Genomic DNA, 26,622 nt, shown 5'->3' with positions numbered 1-26,622 from the left:
TAGCTGGAGACACCAGTGAGTCAGAAGAGATACTGAAATACCACTATGATCTCATGTCTGAATGCTGGAATAGGGCAAAATAATTCTTTATTCTTGTGACTATTTGGTAACGTTTCCCTTCTAAAAGGACCAGCTGGTTTCCTGTTGGCTTCAGATCTAGAAGTCAGATGAGAGAGTTCAAAACACTGCAAAAACATCATTGGAAAGATTCTTTAAACTGGAATTTTATTGTTTTCCTTTAAAGTCAAAGTTCTTTCTGTAAGTGATTGGTAAACTTCATTAAGTTATATAAAATCTAGAAGAAAAAGTATTTCAAAAGTACTATCTAACAAATAGACTATCTACCAAAATAAGAGTCTCATGCATGAGCAATGCACTTATTTATCCTGCGGAGTGAATCCTACACGTGAATGGTCACTAACAGAATTGAAGAGAGCTACCTCTCTTGCACACCTCCAGGCCTCAGGATCCACCATCAGAGTCTCTGGAGTGGCAGCTCCTTGCATATACTTCCTAAGCATGTTAATACATAGAACTGTGTGAAATATCCTGATAAGCTTTTAATAGAGGATTTAAGAATAGGTTGCAACAGGCTTACTTCTCCACATTAATTTCAGCACTGGTAATGAGGTTACTCCCTAACTATGAAAGAGAGCTGAACTGAGCACCCCATAATACTGCCTTATCTCAGGATCTGCCTGTCGTCAGCTTCCCTCCCCCTCCACACCTGTGAACGCAGAAGCAGTCACCATGGACTTTCACCTGTCTGCGAGCCGCCTTCTGGGGTAGGTGCTCATGGTGGACTACTGGCCCTAAGCTAGTTCCACTTAGAAATTAATGCTTTCTGAAGAAACAGTTTAGGGTGTAAAGGTGTTTCTTAATACAGTGTAAGTTATCCTTTCAAAGGAAAGAAATACCTCTTAAATGAAAACAGAGTAATTCTGCGTTGTTTATAAACAGTATTTAAAGAGCCCAGTATATGAAAGGACTTTTCTGCTAGGTGTAGGTGCAAGCCTCAGTTTGCCTAAATGCTATATTAACAAGGTGTCTCTCAGAGCTTATTGCAGGGGGGTGGGTATAGCTCAGTGGTAGAGTGCATGCTTGGCATACATAAGGTCCTGGGTTCAATCTCCAGTACCTGCACTAAAAAGAAAAAAAAAGCTTACTGTAGTTTTGGCAACTCATTAACTTCCTTATCCTTGGGGGTCGTCTTATCATCTGTTCCCACTGCTCCGTTCCTTACCCTCTTGTTGGCATCTGCTTCTAAACGCTGCCTCCTCTGACCATTTGCTTTCACTGTTTGCCTTGATATTCTCCCAAGTCTTACTTTCCAGCTCAGATTCCTCCCCTGCCTCACACTCTATTATCTTTGCACATAGCCTGGTGTGTCCAGATTAACATACAATATAGAAACCGATGGCTACTGATAAACAGATAAAGATAAATTTGCCGATAAAGGTTTAAAGAAAGCCCTGTAGTGAACTGGAAATCACATGGTCATACTCTGGGAAACACAGTTTTTAGAACTGAATTGGAATTTAAGTATTAAAGCTTTCAATAAACAATGGCTCAGAAGAAAGTCTCAGAGACAAGAGTGAACTAGTTTTTAAAGAAGCACTGTATCACCAATGTTACTGGTAGCCCCCAAAAATGATATTGGGTTGAAAAACTGGACATAGATTAGAGTCAAAAAAGTCAATGAGTGAAGCAGAAGAGGTCTACTCTGAATCTGATGATATTATAGGAATATCTTAAACTGTTTATTTTATTTTACATGCATACAAAAGTGTTACACAGATATATTAACATCTATGTCTAAATACATCTGAAAGCACTGTTACCATCAGTTTAATTGACAATGTTTTTTCTTGGTAGTATGTAAGTAATAGTGTGTCTTAACAAAGGCATCTGAAATTAGATTCTAAAACAGAATTTCACTTAGTTCTGGTAAAGAAACTGAAATACCATTGACTTTTCTGAGGAAGTTATAAAATTAATCTGAAACAAATTATTTCAAAATATGTAATGCATAACTGTATGAATCTATAAATAGAAGTATCTGAGTTGTAAAGAATTTTGTTAAAAGAACACATGAAGCAAGAACCAGCTGTGAAACAGCGATTAAAAGTACAGGCTCACGTACACCAAAAACTAACACAACGTTACACGTCTATTACAGCTCACTTTAAAAAGGCAAAGGCTTAGGAGTCTGTTCACGTGGTTCAACTCACGGCTCCAGCCACTTGCTGATTTTATGACCCTGGGCAGCTTGTCTAGCTCATTGGCTCTCAGTTTCCTTATCTGTAAAACCAGCACTAATACTAACTCTTCTCATCGACTCCAAGGAACAAACAGCTCAAATAAAAGTATCTCTGAAAAAGGAACGTAACAGACACTCAAATGTTAGCACCTTCTGTATATGCACAAGCAACAACCTTCAAAGAATCTTCAGTGAACTATAAGGTTAAAAATACATAACATTAAGTATTTTAAGGGAGATATTTTTGATTAGTGATGTAAATAACTTAGACATAATTTAAATGAAACAACATCAGGTGCGCACTCCAATATGTATAAGTTTAACCTCTGGTGGGTACAGACCTCCAAATAAGTTTATCAAGTTAATGAAGAAGTGAGAAAATAAGTTAACCAAAAGGATTCTCATAAAGTGGTAATGTTGATTTCTGATTGTGAGCAGTGAGCAGAGAAGATGAAATCTGAATCTGAACTATGTTACATTTATAAAAATATACTGCACTTTGGTGCAGTTTCCCATTTGACTTTAGAGGACACAAAATTCTACCCCTACCCCCATTTTTATTCACTAAAATTGAGGGAGACATAAACCCACTAAAAAGAGGCCCTCAGAAATCCCCTAGTTCCCATAACTGTGCTCCTAGCAGTAAGAGAAGTGTACCTATGTGCTGGAGTAGCACTCGTGGCTTTGGAGATGGTTTTGAACTCTAACATCTGCGCACTGCCTGCCTGGCACAGCACCTTCTGTGGTCTCTGCCACACGCCTTAAGGTAGTTGTGGTCAAGGAAAGGAGATACAAGGTGAAGGGGTCAAGGAGGTCCCAACTTCATTTTCACTTGTCACTCTCGCTGCAACTCCCTACCTCTAAAACCTGTAAAGAGATTCCCTTTGAAAATTTAAAGCAGCCTATTTAAAGTAAAAGGTGTGGATAACAACTTCTTGCCTGAAGTGAAAGGCTCAAACTCCTTTTCAGGTGTTTCAAATATTTTAGTAAAAAACATACTTTCCCTGCCATCAGTGAATTTACGGGGTTGGGTGCTGGATGTAAGGGAAGGGAATAAAGAGCTACTTAATGGGCCTATTGCTAGTTCATAAATGAGAAAAGAACTCACTCAAGGTGCTACTGTGAATTATGCATTTACTGTCTTCATACAAGTCAGTATTTGTGTTGGTTTCCTTCTTATAAAAACTGATCAGTAACTAAAAACTTTCTTTGGAAATTCATTTAGAGTATGATGTTAGATCATCCTACTGGGGAGATGTCTTCAGGGAAATAGCCTTACATAATAAGTAAAGAATTATGTTTCTCTTATCTTAAGAATTATGTACCTCATGAATATACATCTATCTTTTACAAAGAGATCAATTAATTTTAAGCCTGTCATTTGCAGGTTAATAGCATTATAATCATTATACTTTATTCAAGACAGAAACGAATATTTTTATCTATCTAGTCATAATTTGATTTAGTTTTAGAGGCTAAGATGCCTCTGTTTCCTTGCAAAGTAGGTCATTTAAGGAAAAAGCCATCCTAAAAATTGTTTAGCACAATATTAGTATTGTTGGGGGAAAATATTATAAATAAAATAGAAGTCACTCTCAGTACTGGCAAAAAGAAAAAAATGCTATTAATAGAGATTTTGCCAAAGCTAAAACTGAGTGGAAATATATGGCTAATTTTATAGTAAAATCTGTTTTCCAATTTTTTTGTCATGAAAACTTTTCATTTTTTTAGAAACCAATTATAATCAATAATTCAATTGACCATTATTTGGTACTCAGAATCAGAGAAGTTTTGCATTTCAGTTTAAATTTGTTTTTAACGATAAGGCCAGAGTCTAAAGCTATAACTTCAAATTACTTAAAAGTTTGAGTTATACTATGAACAAAATTTTACTTGCAACTATTATTGTCTTTTAGTTGAGGCAGATCATCATTAGTAACTTCATTTATTTAATGTATATGTGAGCAATGTAAATATTATGCAAAAGTAAGGGCCTGATCAAAAGTATTATGCAAATGAACTTTTAAAAGGGGGAACTTCTGATAAGTGAATATAGTTCAGAATTAATAACAGTTTAGTCTACTACTGATTGATTGGCTATTACCAAGAGGGTTTTTTTTTTGTTTTTCCTCTAAAGCCTGCCTAGTCAGCCTGGATAGAAGCCACAGTAACTCCAAGGACCAACTTTACTGGCCAAGCTGATGAAGACTGGCTGTGCTCCATCTCCAGATTAGTTCAGCAACAGTCATCACTTAAGCAATAGAAAGATGATAAAACTAAAATCACTGTCAGCGGGATATTTGCTTTGTGTGTTTTTCTAGTAACAGTGGCAGATTTGAACATGTCCATTCCATTAACTTGAATTTCCCTTGCTTAACACTTCTTTTGTAATCTGTGACTTTAAAAGAGTTTTTGTTTGTGTAAAGCTATCACATATGATATCAAGACAGTGACATGGGCTTCATTTATGCCAAGCTTAAGCAACTGAATTAATCCAGACTATTAAATCCAAATGCTGTAATGGGTGGGGACTTTCCACATTCTATATAACAGCAACAGAGCTAAAACTTGAATCAAGATTCCTGCCTCAAGGTTTTTCCAACTAAACCATGTCTTTTCCCACATGGGCTATTCCGGTGCTCTGTTATCTACAATAGGCTAGATGCCGTCATATAAGGGTGTTGAGAACGCCATGAAGGGGACTACTTTTCAACTAGCTTAGAATGTAGATTAATAAAAATCAATAATGATGAGCTTATACAAGTCAGAAGTGAAATGAAAATGTGAAAGTTGGGTTCAGATCCTTAGAGAGTCTGGTAAAGAATGGATTAAACAGATTTAAGATGTTGTTCCAAAGGCCTTCGACATCACAGTAAAATTTGCAAAACATATTTTGAAACATGTTTTGAAGTGGAGAATGGTTACAAGTATGGACTGACTAATAAAGTAGGATCTCTTTATTTCTCTTTGAGGATATGAAAACAACAGACATCCGTGTCACTAAATAACTCAAAATCAAAAGACTTGGCATTATAGAGATGGACGTTTTACTTAAATTTACATGTAAAGGTAACAATTTGATACAATGTGTACATGTGATTACCTGCGTAATTACTTCAAGGAACCACTGTTACTATTTGCTGTGCTGTTTTCTACAAATGAACGCAGAAACTAAAACTAGGCTCTTAGCACTAAAATATGCTTTGAGGTTTACTTGGTTTATTAACAGCTTTCAGAAAACACTCCAAATAACTACATATCCCAAGCTTCGGAGGAGCTTTCATCATATACATTGTGTTTACCCGTATTAGTGACTCCTTACGTAAATATCTTAGGCAATTGTAATGACTCATTTTTTTGCCTTTTAACTAGTTATGTTACATCTCTATGACTTACTGATTTATAAAAAACAAATTAAGGACTTATGATCCCATGTTCACTGCAGCATTATTCACAATAGCCAAGATATGGAGACAATCCGAGTGTCCATCAACGGAAAACAGACAAATATCTGGTATATATACACAATGGAATATTATTCAGCCATGAGAAAGAAGTACATCCTGCCATTTGTGACCACATAGATGGACCCTGAGGGCATTATGCTAAGTGAAATAAGTCAGAGAAGGACAAATACTGTATACTGTCTTTTACATGCAGAATCTAAAAAAAGCCAAATGCATACAAACAGACTACAATGGCAGTTACCAGGGAAGAGGTGGTGGGGGAAAAAGGATCCAGATACTGGTCAAAGAGTATAAACTTCCAGCTATTAGATGAAAAATTTCTGGGGATCTAATGTACAGCATACTGATTATGGTTAAGAATACTGTATTATATACTTGAAACTTATGTACAGGGAACTACATTCAATATCTTGTAACTTATGGTGAAAAAGAATATGAAAATAAATACATGTTCATATATGACTGAAGCATTATGCTACACAACAGAAATTAACACAACATTGTAAACTGACTATACTTCAATTTAAAAATATATATATATATAAAGAAAAAGAAAAAGAAAGTTGCTAAGAGTACACCTTAAATGTTCTTATCCCAAAAAAGAATTGGTAATTATGTGACCTGACACAGGTGTTGCCTGACGAAATTATTTTGCAATATATAAATATACCAAATCAACACACTGTATACCTTAAACTTACACAATGTTATATGTCAATTATACCTTAATAAAGCTAGGAAAAAATAAAGACTTCGGAGAAACTCTATGTAAATACAGATCTAGAAAGCTAGCTTCCATGCTGAGTTTTTTCAAGAATTACATTAAAATGACATGACCTGTGGCAACTAACTTCAGGCAACTTAGAAATGTTAATCTTTGAGAGTATACTTAACTACTTTTCAGATGCATTTTTGTAAAAGTGAACAGAGAAATTCAAGAAAGAAGACAAACTTATTTTAGATTCCTTTTACTGATACCACTTAACACTATATTCATAGATGATCTTAACAGACAATGCTAAATAATATATAATGATTTATTATAATACAGTCAGAAGTATCTCTTCCTTAAAATTTTTAGCAATTGAGAACCATATGACAAATTCTATAAAATGTGGGAATTTATATATTTTACCTCTTGGGTTCTACAGGAGAAGAAAGACAAAGAAGTGTTTGTTTTCTATCGATGCATTAAGATTTACATTTCTAATTTATTTAGTCATGTGATGCTAACATTTTCATGGTTACTGGATAACTAAAAAGGCTATCAGTTTGTGTAATTTCTGAACTTAATTCAAGCAATCAGTGATAAATCAGCAGTACTGCACTTAATATTTAGGGGATTAGATGTATATGACATTTTTCTCATCCTCAAAGGCATTTCTCACCCTAAGTGTAGAAAAAAATTGTAATATATAGCAAACAAGTGACCAGTCATCTGAGTTAACAAATGTTCACTGCATTCTACCAGACAAGATGAATTCAAGAATAAATAATAAGCATGGCTATTGTTCTCCAAAGGCTTACAAGCTCATGGAGTAGAGACATTTTTATCTTTTCCTATTCCGTTCCTCTCAATGCTACCGAGTGAAAAAATTCTCTCATTTCTTCCATCCCAGTTTTTCTCTACAGATTCTTTCCACCGCCACTACTGTGACCTGGGCTGATGGCACTAAACACGTAAGGGCTTCAGGTGCCCCTCCCTCTGCCTGGAATGCTCCTCCTCCACTCTTCTAGGTGGCTTCTGTTCTCTGGTAGGTTGACTGACGTGTGACTCCTCAGGGGGGCGTTCACTTCTGACTCAGACATAACACTACCTGCCCTCTCCCACTCCCTGTGACCTCTTCTTCCACGACATTTTTCACAGCAGTAATTATGCAGTTATTTATTTTTCTTACTCCCCACACTTAAGTCTAAACACCATGAGAACAGAGCTGTGTTCCTCGTGCACCGATGTATCCACAGTACCTGGCACTCAAATACATCAAGAGTGTAAAGGGAAGCATGAGATCAGAGAGCTGAGGTATACAGGAAGATAGCTGGGCTCTCTGGGGCTTCCAGGGCTCTCTATGAATCACCACCTCTGCATAATCATGGATCACCACCAAATATATGTCCTACTGCCTCACAAAGCTCCTTAAGGGCAGTCTTAGTCACTCTGTCCTGGCACACAGACACGCTCAATTAATGATTTTGAACGAATGAATATGAAAAGAGGACCTATACATGGATAACTTCCAGAAACAGCTGGTTATGCTTAGTTTGACCATACTTTTGAATGTGGCTCATGGTAATTTTTACACATATAACACGTTAGCTAAATGCTTTCTAATCCATGTGATTACCCACGTATATATACATACATAAAAAAGCACTCCATAACCGTAATTGTGCTTTCCAGGTGCCCCCAACCTCTGGACATGTTTTTAGAATCACTGGTTCATAGCAGAGCTAATTTTAACCTCTTTACTTTCAAATAAAATCTAGAATTTACTTTTGAACTATTCAGGGACTACGACCATATTATGCATAAACTATGTGCAAGTTTTAACTTGCTGCTCCCAAGGAATGAGATGCTGGTAACTTGCCACATCCTTACAAGGGTTCCAAACGTTTGCTCATGCCATGATGGTTTTGGAAACATAAAGGGTAGCTCTAAGCAGTATTGAAACAGTTAACCAGCTACTTGGTAAACGCTCAGATTGTACTCTTAACTATATTACTAGATTAATAGACTAAAGAGCACAAAAAACACATTATATGTAAATTTATTGTGCCCTATACTCATATATGTTTACCCAAATCTAAGATTTCCTAATGATTTTCCTTTCCGGCAGTATATAATCAAGAATACTATGACTATACACAGATACAAGTATACACAATAAACCCTATTAACATATTTGTCAGTGTAAATAACTATAAATCAACATGACCATGTTGACTTAGCCTAAATACATAAGAAGTGAAGTGAATTAAATGCCTACAGACCTACTACTTATTGGTGACTTGTGACCTATTGTGCCAAACAACGAATGAATTTTGTTAATTATCATCTTTTTCAAGTTTGGTCTCCATATGGGCTTAAAATTTCTTCAGGATAAATCTGGCAAAGACTGAGGCAGAGAAGCAGAAGATTAGAGTCAAATTCTAATTCTGAGATCTACAGATTTTAGAAAAACTCCCTAGCCTCCTTATATCTCAGGTTCTTTTTTTCTTTGAAAATGGGTAAATTCTACTTCTCATGAGACAATTGTAAAATAAAATGAGTGGAGATAAAACTGTAAAAAAAATTAACAGTATAAAAATATAGGTTTAAATACAAACCCCTTTAATAAATAGATTTCTATATACACCATACCATCTAATCTTCAGAAGCACTAAGGATAGTACACATAGCCTAGCCTTTAGAGTTCTGAACTGAAATAAACTATTAAAAGATGATCTCTTGAGGAAGAAAATAAAGAAGAAGAACAAACATGATCTTTCTCTCAGTTGGCATCACTGAAATTTAGTGAATTAAAAGCAAGGAGTATTCCTCCCCGGCCTTTTGGGGCACAATGCTTTCTATAAATTAGTCTGGAGCTTGTGTTAAACTGTGAGGCATGACCCACAGACGAGATATCCAACAACACTATTTGAAGTGTAAATGACTACACTATTATTTCCAGGTATAGCAATAAATTACTAATTAAATTCTTACATCTTCCTTTCCCCAAGGACAGCCTCTCAGATCTCACCATTTTCCACTGGTTAATACCATGTTTCAAAGTGAACCAGTACATAAAGCAGGTTTCAATTTGCTGTTTATGATTTAATGCTGCTAAAATTCATTCCCAAGTATAGAAGACTTAATTGTCATTATGGGTTTCAATCTGTAAGTCTAGTTATTAGGTGGTATTATTGTTCAAAAGTTCATCCCATTATAGTAATCCATTCCAGGACATTACAATGCTATGCGGTCTCCTATGCTAGTGCTCTAACTTTAAATGAGTTTATCGTTCAACAGTAATAACTGATGGATCACATATTTTGAATCCACAGTGCCATCTGGAAGGAATTTAAATAATTTTAATTATGTGTACATATCATGGAAAAGCATAGGGCACAACTTCTTCTGCCTAATGTTCTACTATTTAAAGACAGAGATGGTGAATTTGACTTATTTAATTTTTTATGTAGCAGAGTAACATATCAGTGTTTTTAATGATTATAAACTCGGTGCTAAATCTCATGCCCAGCCACAAAAGACCGCAAGAGGACATCTTACTCATTTCTTGGACTAAAGGCAAGATCACTTTAACATGATCAAGAGAAAGGGCCTTATAAATCATTACTCACTGCCCCCCACCCCCTGCTTTTACTTAATAGATGAGGAAACCAGCTTAGAGGGATGAAGTGATTTACCTAAAAGAATATTACAAGCAGCACAGCCAGAAGAACCTAAGTTCACCTTTTGAGAGGTATATGATGGTAAGAACGTGTTTTATTTTTAGAGACTGACAAAACGATCACAAAACTATTATATTATTCACATTTCCTCCCAGAAAATTAATCTTTCTAGAATTATATCAGGCTCAGGATGTATTTGATAAACTGCTCCCATAATAAAATGGGCACTGATACAAGATAGCCCTTCTAAGTTTTAAAGATCAGACAGGGCATATTGTTAAGGTAATGACTAATGCAGCAGTATTTCTTCATTATTTCTGAAGCACATGTTTACCAACTTTAATATTTGCTTTCTATGATAGATTGGTTAGAAGAATACACATATTGTATTAGATGCTATCATATTTGGGGGGAAAAGAAAAACATTCTAATTTTTTTAATAAAAAATAACTTATCTCAATTAGATATCATTTTTAATGTTAAAAAAGTATCAGTATGGGCAAAAGGAACCAGGTTCAGAATTATTTTAAAAGGAGCCTTATTTTTATTAATGCTTATACATAAATTTTATCACTAATTTCATAATTATCCTCAAACTAGCTCACTGTTTACATGGTGCTTTCCTCATTATTATGAGGTTAGAATTTCCAAATTGTTATTCTAGCTGCAGTATTCAAACATACCAGCATTAAACCGGAAGAATAATATACTATGAGCCAATTTATATCATTCATATCAGTAGTAGGTATGAATGTATGCATACAATGCTTAAATGAAGGCAAACTATGAAAATGTTGAAAAGAGGGATAAACTGAGTTAGCCAAAGAAAGGCCCCTTCTATAGTTACTCCCACCATACAAATCAAGTAAATTAACAACTTAAACAACATAAGTGAGTGAACTGAGGTATATATGACAGTAGGGAGTAGCAGGATCTCTGGTGAAGTGAAGTGTACAAGGTTCATTTAAAGGTATTAAATTTTTTTTAAGTGAGGCATACAAAAAATACAACATTTTAATTTCAAGTGCTTTCTTGATACCAACACACTTAACCTAAGACTATATCCATTCCCATTTTTATAGCATATAGAATAAGTTATAAAACAAATATTTAAATAATATGGTAATTTAGAAAAGATTTTCTAAATTAGTTGTTTATAAATGCCAGGTTATATGCCTGAATCCATAAGTTAACTTTGAATTGATTTCTCTTTTGATACTATACACAGTGAGAATAAAGCAGTAGAAAATAGACATTTGACAGCAATTTAAAAACCTTGCTCTGGGAGCCATTATCAGATAATTCATGTGCTATATCTGTTTGATTTGCAAAAACTGGGTTGGTTGATTTATGCGGAGGAGAAAATGTTATACAATTACTTTCCAAAATATGTTATAAAAATGAAATTGTACAAATGAAATCAAATTCTGCAGGCTATCAAAAATTTTCTATACATGAATTTTAACTAATACTTAAACATATTTCCTTTATTTAGTAACGTAATTTTTCTAACTCTTTTTACTGTGAGGTAAAGCAAGTGCTTATCATCTCTCTATTCTTATTTTTAGTGAAAATATTACTAAAATGTCACCTCTACCTAATAATATAGAGTTTTATTCAAAGTCTGAATTCTGGGCATCTCTATGATTTTTTTCCTTTAAACTATATCTATTTCATTGTAGTTTTCATTTTCTCTTCATTAGAAATTGATGAGTTGGATTACCTTTTATCTAAGAGATATGAATAATTAAATCTCAACTAAATTAAAGGGGAAAACAGACACTTTTACTGTTCTTTAATTATAATTGTATAAAAGCTTTTGGTTGGAAAAAAAAACAATGCAACAATTAATGCAGTTAAATTATTTACAACGATGCTCAGTGATAAATCAAATACAACTTCATTCTCTATTTCCATTTTATTACACCTAAAATCCATTTATAACTATAGGAAAGCACTTGTAAATTTTAAGATAAAAATCTTACGATTGTATAAACTATCAACAGAGACAGTCAAGAGTTATTAATTCTACACTTTTCTTAGGAACATTTAAAATTTGCCTCACAACATCCCTGTGAGGTGACGAGAAAAGAAATGGACCAAGATATGAGTATCAGATTACATGTAGGAAAATAGCTACATTAAAGTCTTAAAAGAAACAGCATCTATGAACGAGTTCTACTTTGAAGTCCAGAAAAATCAGGTTGCTTATTTTTTCACTATCTTTATCAGGAATAATAGCTATTTTGATTTTTAAGAAACAGAACATTTTCTCCATCAAGAGCTTTTAAGACTTCTGAAAATTATGTGGAGCAAGTATAATAGCATTTTGCCAAAGGAACAAAACACAGGATGCCACGCCAAGTCATTTTTTCCTTTTCTAATCAGAGATATCTTAAATGCTATCTAGGCATACTCAGGAATTCTTACAGTTAAGTACAGTTCTTTTGACTCTTCAAAGTTAAATCTGTGATGATTGGGTCTTTTTAAAGTGTTATGTTTCTTCCATGTTAGTTAGTCTCTCAGTCAGGGACTATTTGCATCTTTTCAATTAGGCTAAACTGCAGATCTTCTTCTTCCATGAGAAATGGTGACTCCACTATGTTCCAAAACTAGATGTGGTCACAGAAGTGGGAAGTCGGGAAAGGGAAGTGAGTCCAATTTCTTCTTTATTGTTTCTGCCCAAGACACCTATTTCTCTCCAAAAAACTAAAACATGATACACGTCTAGTTCAGGGCTTGACACCTAGTAGGTACTGTGGGCTGTGAGACCTCTAAGATACAGTACATCTTCCTTGCTACGGAAACTAAGACTTTGTGACAATATATAATAATGACAGGATGGCTTAGCTATGCCTTTTAAAAGAAGCTGCAAAGGTATGACTACCATACAATAGCAGTGTTTTGGACTCAGGTAACACCCAATTATGTGCTTCTTCATATAATTTAACAAATTACTAATATCTATTCTCTATATATCTAGAGGAAAAAAGTCTATTATTTCATAGAGCAGAGAGGCTTTAGGTTGTCTCTTCAATAGTAACTTAGCCTGTGAGTAAAGCATACCCTAAAATGATCCAATTACAAAAAACAATTAAGCCAAAGGATTGAATATACTTTCTAAAGTCACTTTTGCTAACATGCTTTTTCATTAACCTCGTATTATAGATGCCAAAGCACCTATGAAGGAAATCTCTCTATATAACTGTTGGGGCTTCCACTGAGGGGGAAGAAATCACTAACCAGCCAGAATAAATATTAAATATAAAACACTAAAATACTAGGAATACAGGGGAACTTCCTCAATCTCATAAAGAGCATCCATGAAAAGCCACAGCTAATATTGTACGTAAGGATGCAAGACTGAAAGCTTTCCCCTTTAGGTCAGGAAAAAGACAAAGATGTCCCTTCTTGTCACTTCTATTCGGCATTGTACCAAAGGTTCTAGACTGGGCAGTTGTCAAGAAAATGAAAGCAAAGGCATCAAGAATGGAAAGGAAGAAGTTAAAATTACCTATATTTGTAGATGACATGATTTTGTATATAGAAAATCCTAAGGAAGCTACTAAAAAACTTAAAACTAATAAATGAATTTCAGCAAATTTATAGGATACAGTATCACTATACAAAATCCTAAGGAAGCTTCTAAAAAACTAATGAAACTAATAAATGAGTTTAGGAAGTTTATGGGATACAATATCACTATACAAAAATCAATTGTATTTCTATATTCAGCAATGAACAGTTAGAAAATAAAGTTAAGAAAACAATTCCACTAATAACAGCATTAGAAAGAATAGTTAGGAATAAATTTAACAAAAGAAGGGCAAAACTCATACTCTGAAAATTAAACAACACTAAACAACATCACAGGTCATGGATGGATGACTCAGCATTATTAAGATGGCCATCCAAATTGTTCTATAGATTCAATGCAATTGCTATCAGGATCCCAAATGACTTCTTTGCAACAATTCACAAGCTGATCCAAAAATTTACATGGAAATTCTCGGGACTCAAAACAGAACAATCTTAAAAAGAAAGAATAAAATTAGAGAACTCACATCTTCAAATTTCAAAATGTACTACAAAGCTACCATACAGAAGAACAGCATGAAGATAGACCAGTGGGACGGAACTGAGTGTTCAGAATAAACCCTCACATTTATGGTCAACTGACTTTTCACAAGGATGTCAGAACAACTCAATAGGAAAATAACAGTCTTTTCAACAAATGGCACTGGGATAACTCGATATCCACATGCAAAAGAATAAAGTGGGCTTCTATCCAACATCATATACAAAAACATTCAAAATGGACAAGATCAAAATGTAAGAGTTAAAACTATAGAACTCTCAGAAGAAAACATAGGTGTAACTCTTCATGACCATGGAGTAGGCAATGGTTTCTTAAATATGACACCAAAAGCACAAGCAACATAGGGGTAAAGAAAAGGTAAATGTGACTTCACTAAAATTAACAACATTTGTGTTGCAAAGGACACCATCAAGAAAGTGAAAAGACAACCCACAGAACTGGAGAAAATAGGTGCAAATCATTTATTTGATAAGGAGTTAACATCAGAATATATAAAGAATTACAACTCAACAGCAAAAAGACAAACTCAATTAAAAATGGACAAATGGTCTGAGTAGCTATTTCTCCAAAGAAGATACGCAAGTAACCAATAAGCACATGAAAAAATTTTCGACATTAGCCATCAAGGAAATATAAATCAAAACCATAAAGAGATACTACTTCACAGCTATTAGCATGGCTATAATAAAAAAAGACAGATAATAACAAGTGTTGATGATGTGGAAAAACTGGAACCCTTACATACTGATGGTAGGAATTTAAAATGGTGCAGCTGCTTTGCAAAACAATCAGGCAGTTCCTCTCAAAGGTTAAACACAGAGTTACCATATGACAGTAATTCCATTTCTAAGTATACACTTGGAGAATTGAAAACATATATTCACACAAAAACTCATACACAAATGTTCATAGCAGCATTATCCATAACAATGGTGGAACTTCCAGAAAGTGGAAACAATCCAAGTGTCTATCAACTGATGATTGGGTTAACTGAGTATTATTCAGCAATAAAAGGAAGTGAAGTACCGACACATTCTACAACTTGGATAAACCTTGTAAACACACACTAAATAAAAGAATCCAGCTATAAAAGACCACATATTATATGATTCCATTTATACAAAATGTCCAGAACAGACAAATCTACGAAGACAGAAAGTAGATTAGCAGTTGCCTAGGATTGGGAGAGGCAGGGGATGTCTTCTAGGAGGAAGGAGAAGAAGGAAGTGGCTGCTAATGGGTACAAAGCTTTGAGGGATGTAATGAAAGTGTTCTAAAATTAACTGTGGTGATGGCTGCACAACGCTGAAAATACCAAAAAGCACTGAATTATACACTTAAAATAGATGATTTGTCTAGTATGCAAATTATATCTCAATAAAACTATTAATGATATGGGAATGTTAATAGGTAAGTAGACCCCATTAGAATTAAAAAGGTAAACTAATTATTCTTCATATTGGTATATTTGTTAGCCATTCCTAGTATATGTATGTTTTCTGATGCTAATAATCAAGTTGTACCAACTTATATACCCCTGTCATCTCAGTAACAATAAAAGCATGTACATTCTTTTTTCACACATTTATTTCCTATCTATTACATGCCTAAGTGACTAGAAACAACAATATGGGCTACCAAGAAATGCAAGTCAATCAGGCTTAGCCAGAAGCTAAGAACCTAGCAGGGGAATTTAGTAAGTGGTGATAAATGTGTGTTGAACGATGATAAAAATGAGACAATGAGTATCTGGAAATGTGATACAGAAAATAAATCCTCTTGAAGTTTAGTAGAAGGAGGGCTGCCTCAACTAGGATGGACCCTAATGATCAATGACTCAGGAGTCCTCTCTGGTCTAATTTAGCCATGAGCAAATAGTGACGCTGAACGCCTCTTCCCTGGACTTGCTTCCGTTCCTGTAAAATGAAGTGTCTGGACTATTTAGTAGTGCAAGTTCCTTCTATCTCCAAAGTTCTAAAATCAACATTTAGACTTCAATTTAGGACAGAGTCATTAAAAAAAAAATCAAACTATTTTGTCTACACTGGATATATGGCTAATCTAAACTGTCAAAGGAAAATGGAAAACTGATAAAAAACAAATAAAGTAAAATTTACATGGATTTCAACTGTTTAGTCACATTTACATTTTACACACTCTACAAGGAAAGTAGGCCCTGAAACATGACTACTTTCAATACATTTCAGTGAATTGTCAGCTTATTTGCATAAATGTGAGGCTAATGTGTTACCCCACAAAGCACAAGTTGGCCCTCATCTTTACTTTTGCCAAATGTACATAGTAAAATTCTCAATTAAAAAAATTCTATATTCCCTAAATTCACTTCTTTGAGTCAAATAATAAGTACTTATTCTGGCCTTTATAAGAGATCAAAGTTTTAAAAACACTGTGGTTATAACCAGTTTTAAAACCACAGAATACAAATATTGCTTCATTTCACAGAAAATACATCATTGTTCTCTGCACTTCTTTTGAAATAAAAAGAAAAATTATTCTCAAGAAAAGAATGAAAATGATTCTGTTACAATGAAAATGCACATTTTAGCATTCTTCACATTATTTAGGTACTTAGTAACATTATTAATAAAACTATCTTTAAAATTTCTTTACACAAACTATGAAACTTTGAAGACAATTTAAACTAAGTCAGTTAAACTCAAATCTCAAGTTTGGTAAGACTGACTGCTTTTCAAAAACAGAACTAGTTTTATATCTTAGCTTCAAGGTCTTATGAACCAGTGTAACTTTAGCTGACTGAAGCACCGTACCAAGGGCATTCAGAGCATGTACTCAGTTTCTGTGAGGGAAACTGTTTCCTTCGTATGTTTAATGAATGCCTACTGTACTAAGCACCAGTGACACTAATGAATAAAGCACAGTCCTTGTCCCAGTAGAGACTGAGAAGCTAATGTTAACTTCCATATGTCAGCTTGGAGACAATAGGAATTTAACAAAGGAGACACATAATTCAGTCTGAGGACATGAGAGAGCTTACTGGAGGAGGTGATGCTGGAGTTTATAAGGATATATAGGGGTTCATCAGTTGGTGATCAAGTTAGAGGCAGAGATGGGGGGCAAGGAAGTATAAAGTACTATATGTTTGTGTGCGTAGCCACTCCAAAGAGAAGGGAGAACATTCCAAAAACAAGGGAGCAAAGACTTGCAGAGGAGCAATAGCATGGCTGCTTGGTTGTAAGTGGAGGACTACAAGCAATTGGGAGTAAATGCTACAGAAGCACAAAATGATGAGGCTGAGGAAGCCTCATCTGATGACTATGGACTGGTCTACATACATCACGCCTCTGAAATATTTTAAGGAGAAAAGTGGCATGGTCAGATTTTTGTGTTTGAGAGAATAACACCTGTCAGAATAGTATGTCACCAAATACCCAGGATTCCAAATCTGCAGATCATATCCTCCCAAATACCACCACCAAGAATTAAAAGGCAATGAATATTACTAGTTGGGAATTTGCTTAAGATCCTTACCTTGGGCTAAACCATATGTAAATCACAAAGATCCCTTTTGAAAGCCCAGACTAGAAACCAGATGGGTCATATAATCCTCATCTCTCTGGTCTTATTTTTTTTTAATTTAATATCTTTGGATGAACCTTGCACATTCCACCTTACTTCACAATTCCATACTGTCATATACACCACAAATTTCACACATTTATGTGGCTTGCTTGGTCTCTGCCTACGTTCACACCTTACTCTTATCCCTTACTATTCTAGTAAGAGGAAAGACGGAAAGCCAAATCCAAAGCAGGAACACTTTCCTCTGAGTCTTAGAACAGAACTGTCCATATCACACACCTCCCTTCCAATGGAATCCCCACTATTGACTTCTAAGAAGAGAAAGAGGGGAAAAAGGGATTTTTAAAAGCCTGCCACAGGGAAGAGATCATAATTAATCTAAGGTCAATCTGTTCCATTGTGAATGACCACACCTCTAACTCCAAGCCAATCTTCCTGAAAATAGAAACTCACAATCACTAAGGATGGATTGGTGAAAATTCTTCCAGTTAATTACAATGGTAAGGCAGAGGAGAAGGAGGGGAAGGGATTAATCCCTACTGGAGATGTGTTAGTAATGTCATTATCTCATATGAATAGTATTTTTCTGCTTGCAAATAACCCATATTAAGCGATAATGCCTGACAAAATGCTTTAGCAAATTTTTACATTGTCTTTAAAAATTTTTAGAAGACATTAAAATAGAATAAAAGTTCCCAAAAAAATTTAAGATAGGAAATTTAAGTATACATATGTAAAAAGCTAATAAAGTGAAAATTCTTGGTCACTAAACTGTATTTTTTACTGCATCTTATTTTTAAAAATATGAATTACTTCTTAGTTCCCAGCAATGCAGACCTATACATACTGCCAAATTACCATAACATCTCTTAGAAAATGCTATCTGTTCACAATTATGGTAAAAGAAGTTCTGACATCTCCAAATTGCTGAACTGCAATCTCTCACAAATTGTCTTGGTCTTCAAATTAATTTTTCAAAATGAATTCTAATTTTCTAGGTTTGATGGTGGAAGAATAACAATATTTAAGTCAATTGTAACTGTAACAATAAGGGGAAGACTACAAGTTAAATTTTTCATCTGCACTTTTAGCAATGATAAAGCACTTTTTGTGAAATCAAGCCCTAGCTTTATACATGGTTTTATTTAAGCAAGAGTGATCTACAGAAATTACTTCTATTTTAGTTCATAACTATAATCTTAGGAGTTTTGCTTATTATCCATGAGAAAGAGACAAATGGCACAGCTGTGGAGAATACAGTACCCCAGAGTGTTTAACAGTCATTCAATTTTTTCCTGTTTGTATCATCTTCAAACTAAGTACAAAATGTATTTCATTCAAGATAAAACATTGTTTTTTTTAACATGTAACTAAACTGGTATGTACATTTTCCTATGAAATAATAGTTTTTGAAACTGTACAAAAATCCCTAGTGACAGTTTTAAAGTAGTAGCTTTTGGAAATTCTGATAATAAATGAAAAAATTAATTTACTAAACACAAATGGAATGAAGTGTCCGGATTTCATAAATTTGGGTGAAATTGTAGTCATATTGATTTAAAGCAAAATCAATATACTAAACAGTAATGTTTCTGCCTACATCCTTTAATGAATATCTGCTGGAAACACATAGAGTGGCAGAAAAAATCTCTTTTAACTGAATAGAAGATAGATGCAGTACTCCCAAAATGCATAAAATCTAGCAGCACCATAAGAATACATTATCTAAATATCAAATAATTTAAATACAATTGGTGCTCAGAAAAGCTTACTTTCCGTTAAGATAAACTGTTTTTAAAATTTATCAGTACAAAAATAGCTTTATGAGCTACTACTGTATATACATACCTGCTCTCAACTCTCAAAAATATGATAGCAGTTATTTATCAATGTATTACTGAATATTTGAGGATCATAAATTTACAATAAACAAAGTTAAAAGTTTTAGTTTTCAGTATTATATTTCAGCATTATATTCTAATAGCACTGGGATACTATAAAATTAACTATTTCTAAGAGAATTTTAGATAGCTTTAAATCTTTTTTTAAAAAGCCTAGATTTTATTAAGAAATAACAAGTAAATTCCACAATTCCATACAGCTGATGCTATGAAGCAAACAAGTCCTCCCTGGAGTGAGAGAACAAACACTTTCCCCATATAATATATGCTAGTCGATTAGCACGAAGAAGTTATTTTATTTAGTATACAGTTGACCCTTGAACAATGCAAGGGATTAGGAGTGCCAACCCTCCATGCAGTCAAAATTGATGCATAGCTTTACAGTTGGTCCTCCATATACGTGTTCCACATCCACAGATTCAACAGTGAATCATGTAGTACTGTAATATTTACTACTGAAGGAAATCCACATATGAGTGGACCCTTGCAGTTCAAACCTGTGTTAAGGGTCAACTGTATAACTATTCTAAGACTAAGGTCTCAAAAGATGCCCTCCACACTTCAGTGGGTCAGAGTGTATACCTGCTAAGTCCCCAAAGAATATTATCATTTAGGTTAAAAAATTATTTTTTAAGGAAAAATAGTGATTTAGATAAAATTTAATACCATTTCCCCAAAGAAATTAAACATTTTCATCCTCATAATCTCCCTATTTTATACATCCCTAGACTATACCAAAACATTGTTAATTTACTGAAACTTATTTAATAAGAATGTTTCTGCATAGCTATGACAAAGACACAAAACATGACTACAGCACTTGACTAAAGAATACTGAGCAGCCCATACATTTTAAAACTGAGTTCAGCAGTGTAATTTTTAAAAAAACAAAGAAAAGAGTAAATAAAGGTACCCCTATAATGCCAGTGAATTAAAATATAAAAAAAAGTTTACTAGCTTGGTAAGTAAGTTTTTTTTAAGTTCAAAAGTAATTTTTAAAAAAATACTTGTGGATAAAATTGTACGTCTAGGATTTGCTTTAAAAATAACACAAAACTGGAAGGGTGGATAGGATTAGAAATGAAACAAGACTGGCCATTTTCCCCTAACTGTTGAAGCTGGGAGATGTGTTCATGGGAGTTCATTATAGTACTCTCTCTTTCAAAGATACTTGAAAATTTGTGTAAATTTAAAGGCTAACAAAAATCTTGCTTTTCTCTTTAAAGCAAGTAATACAAAGCTTACAGAGAGTCAACAAACTATACACACATTACTAAAATTTTTAGAGCTAAATGAAAATCAGGGCCTTCTTTTGGTGTGTTAATTAATGAATTACTAAGATTTAGGTATAAGATTTGAATTGCTTGCTAAGTAGCTATTACTACAATCAACTCTTAGTTAACTTGACTGACTGGGTTACTGTTCCCTATATTCTTCCATCTTTAAAAGAAAAAAAAAACAAGAACTGCACAGATATTCTAGTGATTTTGCTCCTTATTTAGCAGTAAAATGGTATCAACCAGAACAAAGGAATGTTGGCAAAATATCTCTTTTGCCATTCATTCTTTTCTGCTGAAATAAGTGCTAAGGAAGAAAGGCAAAAATAAATAGTATAAATAAGCCTTAAAAATACAGATTTTTAAACGTTTTCTTTGCCATCGGGGAAAAAAAGGATAATACATCAAGTTTAAACATTTATGAGTTTCAGATTTAAACAAAAATTATTTTAATATTGTTTGTGTCTCTAATTCATGAAACACTGATCTTATCTCTCTGTAGTTCTCATAAAATAGGAACAGTTATTAACTTCCTGACACAACAATGTACTTGTTTTGGGGACTGGGATTCTATTAAGATGCACTATTAACTGGCAGTACACACTAGTATCAAAAGAGCTGAGCTGTAGTCCTGAAGTTGTTATTAATGAACTATGTGACCTAGGACAAATCTACCTAACTTCAGGGATTTAATCTCTTCATATGCCAAAGGCACATGCTTTCAAACTTTGACGTCTTACCCTATAATACAGCACACACATAAATATGTATGTTAGTGACATACAGTTTCTTCTTTTAATGTGGGTTTTATTCTGGTGTTTCCCATTTATTTTATTACATTTTATTTTTAAGAATGCGTTAAATAACCTAAGTTGATTTCAGGCTACCGTAGTTTGGAAAATCCTAGATTACATGTCTCTGAGCTCTCTAACTGACATTTTGAGATTCTGACATTAGTTATAAAATACTCAGTCTTCTATCTCAGCTAGAAATCTTGATTTCAGTCAAGTAACTAGGTGAATAGTCATTAATATTGATTGATGTAAAATCAAAATAAGTTCAGAGAATAAGTCTTCTAAAATCCTATAAGTAAGAAAACTGTAAGATTATGTAATACCTTTAACAAAATTAAAAGCTTAAATTGACCTGTTAAGTTTTATTTTCAGAACTCAAATATCTCCTTTGCTAATCTACATATTCCAGTTGTCAAAGAAGCTATATCTTCACATCAAAGTAAGTAACTTCTATTTGACTCCCAAGAGCAGAGAAAATCAATAGATGACCAATCACAGTAACTCCAAATACCAAGGGTCAGCAAAATAATAAACATTTAGAAATTTTTAGGTGCATAAACTAGAAATAGCTTTTACAAATGATAAATACAAAAGTTCATATTTCCTTCTTAATGCTACAGTATTCAATCCATGTCTCGTTCAAGTGTTAGCCAAAGAAATCAAGTTTATAATTATGTTCAGTGCAGTCATATCTATTTATTAAATGGATATGTTTAACAGGAAAGAAATTTTTCCTTCCCTCAACATTAGTATTTTTTTAAACTGCGTATGAATCACGTTGCTCTTTAATTGTAATTGTGTATTTTAAAAACCTGTATGATCTACAAATCAGTGTAAACATACAGTCTTCAGATTGGTGGAACCAAAAATTTTCATGTGATTCACTCATTTTTATAGCTATAGAAAAGAGAATATGCTTATACTGCAATACTTGAAGCATGAGCTCTATGAGAATTCCAAAATGTGCCTACTCTTTTATGCAAAATTGTTAGCAGTTTTAGGAACAAATTAGAATAGTCTCATAGTCAAATAGTTTTTCTACGTTCATTCCTAAAAAGACCCTAATTTCTTCTTCCTCAGCCATTGAGATCCCACAATGTTAGTCTTCAGTAAGTTTAATCCTATGTCCCTAATATTCAACAAATTCAATCAAAATTAAAATTCTCGTGAAAAAGAGTTTGGAGTATCTCATTTCACAATTCTTCTGAATATGCTCAAGAATTTGATTTTTTTAACTGGTCCAAAGAACACAACAAAGGAAAACTGTTTTCTTAATGTTAACTAAAACTGCCTAGTCAAAAGTTTCCAAAGAAGGAAAAAAATTAGTTTTAAGACAATGACTGATAGGTATTTGTTTAGCAATACTTCAGTTTCAAAAATCTCCTTACACCTCCAAAATCCCACAGTATGGCCAATAATTAATGGAACTAGTTTGGAACACATTTAGGATAAACTGCACCTTTTTAAAGTATCAAATTCTTTAAAATTCAGAAGCACATGAAGATTTATTTACTATTATTTGGTATGCAAAATAAATCTGATATTAAAATTAATAGGTCCATGCTAAAAGTTACCCCAGTAACTTGTTCCCTTCTTCAAAATCATACAGTGAGGTCACCTCTAAGACGATGGTAAAGTTTAATTTCAGAGTAGGAAATCTATTTTTAAAATTTTATAAGAACAAGAACATACAAGAGAATAGAAACTAGGTTAACAGAGGGCCTTTTACGGGCTGTGATAAGAAATAAGTAGAAGAGATTTGCAATAATATATTGTTTCACTGAAAAACAACTTGTACTATAATCAGCTCAGTAGCCCTTTTTCTATAAGGATAATGGAAATGCTCACTCCAGTTCATCTAGGCAACTATAAACTATAAATTATTAAAACCGGTCTGAGGTTAACAGTTAAAAAGAAAAGTCTGTCCTGGAATTTTCACTCAGGGTTGTAACTTTGCAAGATTTATCTGAAACTGAGTAAGTTTCCATATCTACATATTTTACTTAATCATGATGGTTGAATTGAATCTGTACCTATGTGAAAATGACAATGCATTCTGAGTCGGTTCAGGCCTTGGCTCGGAGTTCTGTGTCACATCAGGTGTTCTCTCATCATCTGTCCCATTGATACTTTCTGGTGTTAAAGGAGACTGAAGATCCCCGCCTGCTGACTCCTTTAAAAAAAAAAAAAAAGGGAGTGGAAATAAAAAAGAGTTATATATGTTAAAATACACAAGATCATCTAAAAATTAAAAAAGACTCTGATGTATGTTTACTTATGAAGTATGGTTATATTTCAATTGACATTTGCGTCAAAGACTTAAAAAATGAACTGTGAAGGAGAAACAATTTTTTAACACACAAGAAAATTGAAAGAATACAATTTAAAAATGTAAACATTAAAAAAAAAGATGTAAACATAACACAATTTAGAAGTGTAGTTTCAAAGAACCGAAAAACTTCTGCATTTATATAATCAATTAATTGATTAGAATAAAAAATATTCAATAATTACTTGAGAAGAAAAAAATGGGACAAAAATGCAAGATTTTATTTTTTATTTGGGAGGGTAGGAAGGCGAGGAGAATGAATCTTCAACAAGTCTTAATTTTTCTTATCTGCCATTGTTTTCAATTCCAACAGTCATTTAGAAAAGTAACCAGAAATATTTCTATACCATATTATATATAATGATGTTAGTGTATTTTAGCTTTTCTTGCCTGCTACTCATAATGAAAATATTTTTCTTTGCAAAATTTCCTGTCTTATTTCTATGGATGTAAATTAAATTTATCCCACTGGAAAATAAATGGAATTTAAAACGAAGCTCATGCTGACACGTTCGTGACTGCCATCATCAGACTACCTAAATGTGATACTAGAAATCAGAATGAGAGGTCATTTGATAAACCTGTTAACCAGGGAAGGTACTAGCACCAGATTGTTAAAGAGCAGCTTGGTGGACCCCTTGCAATCTCTGGGCAATAAAACTTAACAACTGAAATACGAGGTTATGTTGGGGAAGAAAATTAAAACACCAGCGTCCAAAAGGGATATGGGTCATAATTTGTCAGCTTGAAAGAATATACTATTTCCTCAAATAAAAAGAAGAAGAATATGTGTAATATAGGAAAATGCTTATAACTAGAAAAAAAGGGTGATATAAGGAGATATTTAGATCACAGAAAAAGTATTGCATATGAAGAAGGACTAGGAAGAAATATAGAAAATATTAATGTAGTAAGACCAACTTTCTTTTCTGGGGCTTCTAGTTTTATATTGTTGTATGTGTTTTATTTCACATTTAAATATTTTACTAATAATTCCATAATGCTATAAATTGTACAAGCCATCAAAGATCAAAAGGCTACTTTCTTGATTTCACATTATCACTTAACTATTTTTTAATTATTAATGGAACCTCTAGTTTGATCTTCAATTTCATTATTTTTAAATCTTTTTCCTAAATCTATTGTTCCTATTAACTGATAGTCAATGCATGAATAGTTTGTAGGATAATATGACAACATGAAATTGTTCAACAACAGTCAAATCTCACTAAGTGAATAATGGGAACAGTATCCAAAATGACTAATTCTAGATCAGTTATGGACCATATCAATTAGCTAGAAAAACTTCAAGCAGCCAGTAAGAAACCATGAGGTATTCACATTTGGTTTCAATAAATCAGGAAAATTTTTCTCCAAGAAAGGCCAAACCAAACTAAAATAATCAAGGTTCACTGTCCAATGAACTAAACAGTAAGTTGGCCAGGACCTGATTCAGTGAAAATGATAACAGAGGCAAATTACCTTGTTATCCTGAAAAGGCATAACCAGTATTAGCAACTATGGATTTGCTAGAACTGGATGATAACAGTATGAGGGACAAAAATAGATTAGGACCAAAAGAGAAAGGAAGAGGAATAGTCATTTGATTTCTGGTTCTTACTACCTTCTGGGGGAAAATAAGAAAGATTATGAGGCATGGGTGTTGGGGAGGCTAGAAATGGTGATGCTGCTGAAGCAACTAAGAAGGAGAGAAGGAAGAAAGCGATGGAGGTTGCAATGATGCCAGTATCTCACTGCAGCAAGCTTTTCTTCCAAAAGCTCGAACATTAGCTGTGTTTAACAAAAGGCATATTTAAGTTATCCTAAACATTATATCTAAAATGAAAACAAAAAAGCCCAGAACATGTTTTATTTTTAAGGAGGTTTAAAAAAATTAATATTTGCTCATGAAAATAAGAAAGAATCCAACAGAAATAAGGGAAATCAATCTCCTTTGCTCTCCAGCTTCTCCAACTACCCTAGAGGTAGCCAAAAGTATTGGGTGAAACCTTCCAGAAATTTAACATATGCTAAAAATAGCACTGTGAAACTTGTTTTACTTAACATATTCCAAACATCTAATTGTTTTTTTAATATAAACTTTGTGTAATTTTCTAAACATCTAACTTTAGTTATTCCTTAAAAACCTTAACTTTCATAAAGCCAACATTTTACATCTTTAAATCAAACATTAAAATAAAAAACATGGAAGTATATTTATTAGACTACAAACTTTTGAAAAAGTAGGATAACTTCTCCTTAGAAACAGAGTGGCTAGTCACTTCTACAGTAATCATTTAAGGAAAAAATTATCAAATACCATATTCTTTGATCATAGTTGATAAAAATAAAAAGTGTAAAATATAAATAAAAACTGAGATTTAACGAATTTCTTTCACCTCTACATCCTTATTTTGAGAAAATAAAACTCACATCTCACTGTTTCTGAGAAATTCTCCCTACACCCTACACCTACACATATAATCTACAACAATAGGCAAACTGGGAAAAAAATTTGCATATTAAAATCTGAGAGTATCAA

The 26,622-nt window shown here is 33.4% G+C and overlaps 1 protein-coding gene across 2 annotated transcripts in view; it reads right to left on the bottom strand.

The window, feature by feature from the left end:
- Window positions 1-26,622, bottom strand: part of HOMER1 (homer scaffold protein 1) — a 135,506-nt gene that overhangs the window by 46,970 nt on the left and 61,914 nt on the right. For both annotated transcript variants that reach the window (XM_006197602.4, XM_072958460.1), the window contains exon 5: window positions 23,785-23,924. In XM_006197602.4, coding sequence (XP_006197664.1) covers window positions 23,785-23,924 — 140 coding nt within the window. The remainder of the gene's footprint in view (window positions 1-23,784; window positions 23,925-26,622) is intronic.

Source organism: Vicugna pacos, chromosome 3, assembly GCF_048564905.1.
Source record: "Vicugna pacos chromosome 3, VicPac4, whole genome shotgun sequence".
Taxonomy (NCBI): domain Eukaryota; kingdom Metazoa; phylum Chordata; class Mammalia; order Artiodactyla; family Camelidae; genus Vicugna; species Vicugna pacos.
Note: the sequence above shows the minus strand (reverse complement) of the source record. Positions and strands in the feature narration are given on the sequence as shown.